This window comes from Temnothorax longispinosus, chromosome 8 (genome assembly GCF_030848805.1).
Source record: "Temnothorax longispinosus isolate EJ_2023e chromosome 8, Tlon_JGU_v1, whole genome shotgun sequence".
Classification (NCBI taxonomy): Eukaryota; Metazoa; Arthropoda; class Insecta; order Hymenoptera; family Formicidae; genus Temnothorax; species Temnothorax longispinosus.
Window position 1 is genome coordinate 9,808,521 of NC_092365.1, and position 12,109 is coordinate 9,820,629.

The window sequence follows — 12,109 nt, forward strand, 5'->3', positions numbered from 1 at the left end:
ATTCCCACTTATATAAACAAAATTATGAGGAAGCACCATTGCCCAGCAAACACAGTAATCACCGAGTGCGCAATTTGCTATCAATGCAATGATTACTGTGTTTGCTGGGTGACAATATTCTGAAACTTTGTTTGTGATTAAATAAAATACTCACAACAAGCAACGTTTTTAAAAAAGTTGATATCGATTCACTAACGCGTTCTCGAGTTATTAATAAACAAGCAATGAAAACTTCCAAAAATAGGTTATGATACATAGGGCTAGAAAGGTAAATATTATGTCAATGATTTTCATCATGATGTCAATCATATTATGTCAATCATTTTTTACACACCTTATGCGTTTTTAAGTATTATTCAATGTTTGTATATATAAAATATTACTAATATGTACGTAACGTTTTGTTGTTTCTTACAATTTGTTTCAGGTAAAATTCACGTCCAAAAGTTTTTTACTGACAATCACAAAATTTGCAAAATGTACAGTAGTGCCAAATATTAACTAGCATTATTTAATTTCTTTACACGGTACAAGCACATATGGTGCATGTTTTAACTCACAAAAGCATACAATTTCACTTAATTTTAAATTGAAGTAACTTTTGTCTGGGATTGTATAGCCAGAACATCCTTAAGAGAACAATTCATAAAATGAATGAAGAATAGATAATATAAAAGCTTGTTAAGGATTTTTTAAATAAAAAGATAAATTGATATAATTGACTGTACTAAAAAACTTTATTCTTGGAAGGATTTTATTATTTTTGTAAACTGAACGTTTTAAATATTTATTATTAATTTCCAACGGAACACAATTTTTCCAGTATTGTACATACATAACTGTGGAGAGTCAATTAGAGACGGAATATTGTCAGAACAATCTTAATTTATTGCACACCGTTACAAGCGCGACCTCCTTCCGCCATCTTCTCTATTCTCTACCTTCCGCTCGTCGCTCGCTGCGACTTTCGATATATCGATACGATACTTCTCGCACAACTCTCTTTCGACTTACACATAACTACATGTTAAAAAATAGTCGGTTTTAACATTTTTAATTTCAAATATCTCAAAGATTTGATAAAATAGAACATTTCGGAAGCTGAGTTTTATCAAAAAATATTTAGCACAGAAATTGAGGAAAATGTTCTTTTTTTCATGACTGAAAAAAATTAGTTTTATCGAACACTGTAATTTCAGAAAATGGAATAAATCGATCTTGGAGGAGATTTATGATTCTTTACTTGAGGAACTACCATTAGCAGATAATGCACCAGGAGGAATGATTAAATACCGTCGATCTCTCACTCTAAGGTTCGATATTAGAATAGGTTAATAATTAAGAGATAAATTAACAAAGCATACTGCAAATATAACTCAAATCATATTTTTTTTAGTTTATTTTTTAAAGGATTTATGCACATCTCCAAGGAATTATCGAAAAACGTTTTGGATGTCGAATATATATCAAAGGAATTAGAAAGCGCTTCGGATTGTTTCCATTATAAAGCACCAAAAAGCTCACAATATTACCAAGTGGTAATATTTTATTCTGAATGCTTACAAATTATTATTTAAATACAATAAAATTATGATGTTTCGTTCTGACAGGTGCCTAAAAATCAAGAATCGTATGATCTAATAGGACGTCCTCTTGTACACGTTAGTGCATTTAAGCAAGCAACGGGAGAAGCGATATATTGTGACGACATGCCCAAATTTGCAAATGAACTGTACTTAGCACTGGTTCTCTCTACTAGAGCGCACGCAAAAATCTTGAAAATTGATCCATCTAAGGCACTATCTACGGAAGGAGTTGTGTCATTTTTTTCTTCAAAAGACATAGCGGGAGATAGTAGATGGATGGGAGCTGTATTTCATGACGAAGAAGTATTTATATCAGAAAAGGTATGTTCTTAAACACAAAAATAGATATGAATCTTCTTTGTTGAAATCGTTCATTTTTCCTAATTTTAGATATGCACGGAATAACATAAAAATTTCTGTTATTTTTAAACATTTTGCAAAATATTAATGCTTAAATACGAGTATGTTCTATATCTGAACTCATCAATTTTAGTTTCAACAAAGATTAAAAATAAAAACATATTTATATTAAAAATAAAGTTTTATTTTCATTAATTAATGAGAAATTATATGTTAGCTTAACAATACTATACAGGGTGTTAAATTCAAACGTAACAGGTCGAATATCTCGATAACTAAATAAAATATCACGGTCCAATTTTTTTTTAGGTTGTATCGTTTCGAGACGGACAAATTTTGATAACAAAAAGATTGACCTTGGGAGGCGTCAAGTTCAAATAAAGGTCAACTTTATTTTTTTAAATGGCAGCATAATTTTGTAAACACTCACGTTTGTAACCTTTCTTATTATGAATTCAACGCGCTATGACCCAAGGTCGCCGAAGGTCAAATGACCAAATGCGAATTTACGATATTAATAATATTTATATTTAACTTCGGATGCTGCCAAGAAGTGGACTTGGTTTACAATAGGTTCCTTAACACAATCATCCATCCGCACATCGCCCGTCAATCACATTAACAGAATTTTGACGGGATCTTCCTCACGCTAAAACTCGCCATTATTTATCACTACTGCTCTCGCCTATCTTTTCTTATCTCCGCTTCTATCTTTTTTCTATCCTTATATAATTTCCTTAGTATCCTTTCTTTGGTTGTAGCTAGTTTATCGTTCCATAGTCTATTTTTTTCCTGTTATCCCTCCTTAGTTGTATAAACCGGTTCTTTATACTGCTGCACTCCCCTACATAGTGCTTCAAATTATCCCTTCCTTTCTTGCAGAATAGACACATGTTTTTTCTCTTCCTTCCACCAATACATGTTCTCCTATTCCATGTTACCACATCTCAGATTTATCAGGGCTCTGATACTATCCCCTTCAATCTGTTTATCTATGTTTGCCATCCTTAGATATTCCGGTCTATTTCTATTTCTCTCTAACTCTTTATACTTCCTGTTATACTTCGACTCTATTATATTATTCTCTTCCACTTGCCTCTGTATTTCTCAGTCTCTTAATTTAATCTCTTCCCCTAAGTTCCTCCCTTCTCTCCTTAACGACTCGACTGCTTCCACCCCCCACCCGTTTCTATTATAGTACTTTTCTCTCTCTCTCTCTACCATATCTGTCTTTCTATTTGTTTTTCTCTTTGTCTATCCAACATTTCTTGACCCATCTGCACTCATCCATTTCCCTAATCTTTTCCTCATATCCCATTGCCCTTCCTTCCCATCCTATCCTAAGCTTTCTCAACCCTGAGTTCCATTGACATTAGGTATCTTGGAATACAGAACTTTAAATCGAAAACCCATCTTGCGTAATCTAGCATAATTTTTTCCAAGTTCTTTTTTTTCCCATCCCCAAATTTCCACCCCATACGACATCACACTGGACTAGGTAATTAAACAAACTCCCTCTCCTTATGAAATCATCTTTACAGATCCATTCTCCTAGACCCCACGTCCTATTTACCGCAATCCTACCTTTCCTAGCTAATTCTTTAATGTGATCTTTGCAATTCCCTCTATTATTAAACACGAAACCTAAATATTTTGTAATAGGCTGGGGTCAGGATCTCGAGCAATAGCACGGCAGTAGTTAAAAAAAACACTCTTTATTCGTTTCCGCGCTCCGATACAATACAATACACGTCTCACGCGCTCGCTGCCGTGCCCAGTACTGCCAACCTAACGGGGCCGTCTATATATCCGCCTTAAGCCTTAAGCTACTCTCACACTCGGCCAATTCTGACCTTGATTTCCGCCCCCGGAGTCGGTGTTGTAAAAAAAAAAACAAATAACTTGTCTATACGTAATTTTAAGTAATCTCGTGAATATAAGAACAGAACATTTTCTCTTTGGTTTAACAATTTTCTTAATTCTAACTCTTAACTCTAACTTAATTCTAGTTATCTTTGACTGTTACGTCGTTACCCTACTTTGTATCGTCGTTAATATTATTTTCTGGATGTTTTTCTTTCATCCACGGTTTCATGTTGGCCGCTTCCCATGTTCCCTGATACGGTTTGTTTGTTATTTGGTGATTTTCAATATCCCTTATTATGTATCTATCGTTCCGCAAGACTCGAATTACTTCATAGGGCCCTTTAAATTCAGGGATAAGTTTATGTGACGCGCCTTTAGTAGTATCTATATTCTTGATCATAACGTAGTCACCTACGCTGTAAGTGTGTGCTATTTTCCTTTTCCTATCGAAATATTCCTTGTTGTATTTCTGACTCTTTTCTATTTTTTTAGCCGCTCTATTTCTTAAATTTACTAGATCGCGATCGTTATTATTTACAACACTTTCCAGATGTTCCTGAATTTTATCGACTATTTTCCCTTTCTGGTCTACTCCGAATAAAAGCCTACTAGGCGTTTCGCCTGTCGTTTTATGTACCGAATTATTTATCGCAAATTCTACTTCTGTCACAACTTTATACCAGTATACCTTCTCGTCGTTATTTATTAATTTACTTATCATAGGGCCTATGAATCTATTGGTACGTTCTACCTGCCCATTCGCTTTCGGGGAGGCTGTCGCAATACAAATGTGGCGAATGTCATTCTCTTTACAAAAAACCTGAAAATCGTTGGCCATAAAAGCCGTGCCCCTATCCGATATAACAATGCGTGGTCTACTGTACGTGTTAAAATGTAATGTTAGGTTATCAATAACCTCTTTCGTCGCCGTTGTTTTCGTTGGATACAATCTCGTGAACTTAGAGAATGCATCGATGACAACTAAAATATATCGCTTAGTTAATTTATCCTTATCTACCGGTCCGTAATGGTCTACGTGGTACGTCTCGAACGGCACCTGGCTCTTAGGGATAGGTATCCTTCTTTCCTATCCGTTGGCGGCGAGAATGCTATGCATTTTAAACAATCTGCGATATAGTTTTTTATTTTCAATAGCTTTTTAGGAAACCAATAGCTTTTTAGCATTGTCTCTAATGTTTTTTCAACCCCTAGGTGGCCCATTTGATCGTGATACTTATTAATAACGTGCGACTCCATCGCCTGGGGAACGTAAAATAATAATTCTGTACCGTGTTTCCGGTAAACTATCCCGTTTCTCATCTTAAAATGTGCGTCTTCAGCTTTTTGAAGCTCCTCCCATAACTCACGAAGCTTACAATCCCGACCCTGACTAAGAGCCAGATTTAGTTCAAACGAGTTCTCCGCTCTACTATTAAAACATCTGTAGGTAACCTACTTAAAGCGTCTACATGACACATTTTTGCATTTGAACGATGTTCTGTTACACAATCATATTCTAGTAGTTCTAATGTCCATCTTGCTATACGCGGATTTATTTCTTTCTTCTTTAATGCTAGTGTTAGGGCCACTGCGACCAACGCCGATTAACTTTAATCGACGATTAACTCAATCAGCAGTGTCGCCAACAACAAGATATTTGTCGTTATGTATGTCGTTCTTAACCAATCTTTTCAAATATTATACTACTTCTCTTTAATTTGTGAATAAAGGTGTTTCGATTTTTATTTAAAATATTTACGAAAAAGTGTTTATGTAACATGGATAGAATTATTAATTTTTTATTATTTTATGAATACGAGGGTTATGATCTTCCAATAAGAAGGAATCGACGAAAACCACGTATAATTAGGCCACGTATAAATTATTTAGAAATTTTTGATGATGATCATTTTAAAAGAAGATTTGCAATATCAAAAGAAAACTTTAACATAATATTAGAAAAAATTTATGTTGAATTTCAACATAAAACTAATCGCGATTAGTTATGTATATAATTGAATAAATATGTGTATAAATATACACATATTTATTTATTTATTCAATTATATACATATGGCTGTGTGTGTTAATAATCTAATTTGTGTTGTTATAATATATAATATACTATTCACCAGAACTGAGAAAATATTAATTAAAATAAATTAAAATAAACTAATAAACTGACACAATACATATATGCATTCCCATAGTATGTATAAGTTTTTTAATGTTTTATTTTTTTATAATAAACATATTTTGTCTTGTTTATTATATTATATATAATTTTAAATTGTTGTATCAAATATTTATACATACCGATTAGTTAGTTCTATGTTGTAATTCAACATGAATTTTTTCTAATATTATGTTAAAGTTTTCCTTTGATATTGGCAAATCTTCTTTTAAAATGATCATCATTCTAAATAATTTATATGTGGCCTGATTATACGTGGTTTTTGTCGATTTCTTTTTATTGGAAGATCATAACCCTGGTATTCATCAAATAATAATACAATAAATTAATAATTCTATCCATGTTACATAAACACGTTTTCGTAGATATTTTAAATAAAAATCGAAACACCTTTATTCAAATTAAAGAGAAGTAGTATAATATTTGAAAAGATTGGTTAAGAACGACATACACAACGACAAATATCTTGTTGTTGGCGACACTGCTGATTGAGTTAATCGTCGATTAAAGTTAATCGGCGTTGGTCGAAGTGGCCCTTAAAGCGTTACAATCGGTCACTATTTTAAATTTTATACCACTTAAATATACCCTGAACCTTCGCAAAGCATACACAATCGCTAACATCTAGTTCGAAACTGTGGTATCTTGTTTCGGCATCAATCGTCCTCTTTGAGAAAAAGAATATTGGATCATCCCCTCGTTGCATCAACACTGCCCCGAAACCTCCATTACTAGCGTCACAATGCAATTCCGTTTCTTTATAGGGGCTGTATATTGATAATACCGGTGCTTCTATTAGCTTCTTTTTTAAAATCTCGTATGTACATAATTCGTCTTTTCCAAAATGAAATAAGACGTCCTTTTTTAGCAAGTCGTATAAGGGCTTAGCTAATATTGCAAACGACTGAATAAATTTACGGAAATAAGAGCATACCTCGAAATGTTCTTCTAGTGTTTCTGATGCAATGAGGATGTCATCCATATATACTACAATTTTCCCGGCAAGAATAAGTACTCTTAATACTTTATTAAGGTAACGTTGAAACTTCCCTAGCCCTACCTTCAATCCGAATGGCATACATACAAACTCAAATTGGCCAAACGGCGTCGTAAAAGCGGTATATTTGATAGAGTCTTCTGACATTTTGATATGGAAAAAGCCATCCTTTAAATCTAATCGTGAAAATATTTTTTTTCGTCGTAAAGCATCAATTAAATCCTGCGCGTTCGGTATCGTGAAATTATTCTTTTCTAATAACTTATTTAAATCGCGAAAATCTATGCATAATCTTATTTCTCCGTTTTTCTTTCGCGTTAATACAATGGGCGAGGCGTATTCGGATTCACTAGGACGTATTATTTTCTTCTCGAGCATAATGTCTAATAACTTACGAAGACTAATCTTTTCCGTATGTGAAAATCGTCGAGGCTTAAACTGAAAGGGTTTATCTTGTTTGAGTTTTAGTTTAAGTTCAGCTTTTATCTCGGGTGCTTCCGGTCGTACCGGGTATAAATAATGTTCGGCGTACTTTTTTATTTTTTCCTGCGTCTCTACCGTTTCGTCCGGGTTGATCTCTAACTGATCTTCTAATTTTTCCTCCGAATTACCTATGTCGATATTTAGTATTTCCCGAATGACTTTATCTTCATCTATCTCAGTCGGTGACGGAACCTTCTCGTAAAATTGACGCAATATATCTCTCCCAATTACGGCTGCGTACTTCATTGAGATCTCGGGTACTATCAAAAATAAACAAATTCTCGACTCTTTATTATTCAATAATAACCTAACCGCTACTCGACCTTTAGCTTGTAACACGCTCCCATTTAATCCCCTATATTTGTTATCCTCTAGCAAACACGGGGTAACTAAATCGCTCGGCACGTAAACATCTTTTACAAAACTCACGGGGCTACCGGTGTCAAGTAATGTCACCCTTGGCCGTAACTTCCTTCGTCTGGCAATTTTTGTATTGGTGTCCCGTCTGATTGCACTTAAAACATGCCCCTTTTTCGCGCCTCGGTGCTGGACAGTTAACTGCGAAATGTCATAAAGTGTTACAGTTAAAACACTTAGGTTCCTGCTTCGAAGCTGGTCGATCTTCTGTCTTCCTCACTGCCTTCGCCGACTTTGCTCCATTTTTCACCGATGGCTTCTTGGGAGTCTTCTGGTCATAATAAAGAGATATATATTCTCCATCGCTTTTAGCATAGCCTCTTTATTGACAAATTGCTGCATCGTCGCCTGTTGTCTAACCGCCTTTACCGGAGGCCTATTCCTTCAATTAAGTAGTCCACTATCTAGTAGCCGTGAACTACAAATGGTTTTTCCCAAAGTTTAGCCAAATTAATTAACGAATCTCATTAAACTTATGCTCGTTTTAATCAGTAAGATCAGCCGCAACCCAGTACATAGCCGGATTTTCCATTTTGGCTCTTAAAAATTTATAATAAATAAAATACGGAGTTAAAGTGCAGTTTAAAATGCACTTAGTGCATAAAGTGCACTCGAGTGTACCTGAGTTCGGCCGTGACTCTTCGGTCGACCCTTAACCATCACCACAACGACCGCCATTAATGCCCGTCCACGCTGTTGCTACTTCTTCAGCGTCGTCGATTCTCCCGTACTTCCCGAAACACATATGTTTCCGCGCCGTACACAGCCTCACTTATTAGGAGCCACTTGCCCCGCACTTCACCAGGGATTCCGCACTTCACCAGGGAACGGTCCCTCCGTTGCAGCCGTCTCTGCACAACGTTTTTCGCGAACCTTCGCGACCCTTCCTCTGCGTCCCGGCAATTCTCTTAACGAGCCTGTCTCTTTTCACAGCCCACACTATCCTCCACCGTTAATACTGGTGTTTCGATCCCACTTCTGAATTGTAATAGGCTGGGATCAGGATCTCGAGCAATAGCACGGCAGTAGTTAGACAAACACTCTTTTATTCGTTTCCGCGCTCCGATACAATACAATACACGTCTCACGCGCTCGCTGCCGTGCCCAGTACTGCCAACCTAACGGGGCCGTCTATCCGCCTTAAGCCTTAAGCTACTTTCACAATTTATAAGTCCTAACCTCTTCTATCTCATTTTCTCCCCATTTCCATTTCTCTTTCTTCTCCCTACTTTCTTTGTTAAACACTAACATCTTTGTTTTATTGGTACATAATATCATTTTCCTCCGTTTTAGAAACTTCTTTATTGTGTCCATCATGTCTAACATTGCTGTTCTATTCTTTGCTACGAACACCATATCGTCCGCATATTCTAGCGACCATACTCTATCGTTTTCTAGCTTTACACCCCCTATATTTCTTTCCTCTAGCTCTTTTATAATGTCCGCTACATACAAATTAAATAGGAGTGGACTCATTACACAACCCTGTCTGACTCCTTTTGTTATCCTGAATTTCTCCGTCAGGCCCTCTTTTGTTCTTATTGCAACTTCAGTCACATCATATATTGCTTCTATTCTCCTTATAAGTTCTTCATCTATTTCCTTTTCCCTCAAGATCTTCCATAATTGCTCTCTTTCCATCTTGTCAATTGCCGCTTTATTTAGGTCTACGAATAAGGCATACAATTTGTTTTTCTTTCCCTCCTTATCTACTCTTTGGACCAGGTGATTCAGGACAAAGATGTTACCCACCGTTGCCCTCCCACCTCTGAAACCCGCCTGGCTCTCTGAAAGCAGATCCTTCAGATCCACCTCCCTCTCCAGACGGCATCTGAGGACCTCCGCATATATTTCATACGCAGAGCACAGAAGCGAGATTCCTCTGTAATTTTCTACCTTTTCCTCATCTCCCTTTGTGTAACGGGACTATGATTGACCAGGTAGCTCTCCTTCTCTCCAGATGTGTTTCAGCAGGTCCACCAACTTCCTCTTAACTAAGTCGCCTCCATACATCCAGGCTTCTATTGGTATTCCATCGATACCTGTAGCCTTATTCCTCTTCATCCTTCTGATAGCCTTTTCTATTTCTTCCTCGTTGAACTGTAGTTTTGGCTGTTCGGCTTCTTCTCTTTCTTTACTTATTCCTTTTCTGTTTAGTTGTATCTTCTCCTTATCCGTATATTCCAATAACTCCTTGAAATAATTTGTCCACTTATTTCCTCCGATGTTATTTATTTTCCTTATCTTTTTCTTTCTTTTTTTATTTATAAATTTTCATACTTCAGCTCCGTTCTTTATATTCTTTAGTTTTTCTTCTTCCATTACCCTCTTCTCCTTCCTCTTCTGTTCGAGTAGGGTCTTCAGGTTTCTTCTTTCTTCTAGATATCTTCCTCTATTTAGTTTTCCCACTCTCCATTTCTTATAGTCTTTTCACGCTTCTTTTCTTCCTTGTACATTCCTTGTCCCACCAATCTTTGTGGCCTATCTCTTTCCTCGTCGTATTTACCCTTTTCTTTACCATAGCCTCATGTACCATCTTTTTAAAATTTGTCCATTTTTCCTCTATAGTTTCTTCTTGCTGTGTCTCAACAAATATATTCTTGTTCGTTTTCTCCTTATTGCCTCCTTATCCCAACGGATCCTTCATCTTCCTTCTGTTGACTTTACGCCGTCTACATTAGTCACCTCTTCTTCTTCCTCTCTCCTTTCTTTATCCTCAATTGTCGCACAGACAGGCATGTGGTCTGAGTCCACCCTTGCATCTACCTCAAATTTGTCTATTCTATGATACATTCTCTCGCAAACTATCATATAGTCTATCACCGTACTTCCTCTCGCTCCTACAAAAGTATATTCGCCGTTCCAGTCGCCGTTCGTTGTGCCGTTTAGTAAGTACCATCCTTTACTCTGTATGAAATCTATTAAGTTTCTACCCCCTGTCCCTATTATTTTGTCTTTACTTCTCCTCTCTATGTTATTTTCCTCTTCTTCTCCCCCTTCCAATTCCCCTGTTGTTATATTAAAATCTCCTCCTATTATGATATGCTCTCTATCCTTCTTTCCTAACCATCTCTCTATTGTCTCCTTTACCCTACTCCAATTATCCTTATTGTAGACCGAAATAATGTTAATTCTTTCACCGTCCGCCAAAATTTCCAACAGTATTAGACCTTCTCCCTCGTTTTTAATCATTGTTGATCCTAATTCCCCCCAACTTTTTCTTCTTCTCAATACAAAACCTAGCTCCTATTGCTTTGCCTTTCTTTTTTATTTTTTTCGCATGATGACTGCACACTTATTCGTGTGTGTTCGGCAATAAACTTTTAATATTATCCCATTTTTCTGCGTCTACCCATGTTTCGCTTAAACTTACAAAATCGAATTCCCTAATATATCTCCAAAAATCTCTATCTTTGTTTACTAATCCTGCTACATTCCAGAATAGTATTCCAATCTTTCCTCTTCCCTTACGACGGTTATCTCTCTCCCTTTTTCCCTCTTCCTCATTACTTACATTATCCACGTTACCTACGTCCGCCGCCACCCCCCCCATCTTTACACGCTTTCACTGCTTGGCTTCCCTTTATAAATTTTTCTTTTCTATTAGCTTATTTTCTTCTTCGTTCCATACATACTTCCTACCTTGTACCTCTAGCTTCCTATAACCTATTTTCACCCATTTTCCTTCTGTTTTCTCTTTCCATACCCGTTCTTTTATCCGTCTTTGCACTTCTTTGTCCTCAAAGGTCAGGTCGTGATCAATGAAAATTCTCTTACTTCCCAGCTTCTTCTTCTCCTTCATGATATTCTCCTTCGATTCCCAGCAGTCCATTTCAACTATTACTATCTCTCTTTCTTCTCCGCCTGTTGACCGCATCTTCTTTACTCCCGCTTTTGCACCAAACTCCCTCTCAAGAAACGTCTCCGCTGTGTTCATTAAGCTCTTGTTTTCCTCTTTATGTAATCCTCTGATCACTAGATTATTTTTCTTTTCCTTCCTTTTTTTCATATTTTTTTCTCTCTTCCTAACCATCTCCGACACCTTTCCCACAATCTCCTCCATTTTACCGCCGGTCGTTTCTTCCGTTATGTTTTTACTCTTTCGTTCGATCTTCTATAGTCTCCCTTCTAGCTTATCCATTCTTTCCTCTATCCTTTCTTCTTTTTTTCTCCATCCTTCTTCCAAGACACTCATCCTCTCTCATC

At 36.4% G+C, this 12,109-nt stretch overlaps 1 protein-coding gene across 1 annotated transcript in view; it reads left to right on the forward strand.

Annotated features, from left to right (window-relative positions):
• Ry (xanthine dehydrogenase rosy) overlaps positions 1 to 12,109 on the forward strand; it is a 169,776-nt gene that overhangs the window by 78,210 nt on the left and 79,457 nt on the right. Inside the window, exons 12-14 of the mRNA XM_071786769.1 lie at positions 1,200 to 1,313; positions 1,397 to 1,538; positions 1,611 to 1,907. Coding sequence (XP_071642870.1) covers positions 1,200 to 1,313; positions 1,397 to 1,538; positions 1,611 to 1,907 — 553 coding nt within the window. The remainder of the gene's footprint in view (positions 1 to 1,199; positions 1,314 to 1,396; positions 1,539 to 1,610; positions 1,908 to 12,109) is intronic.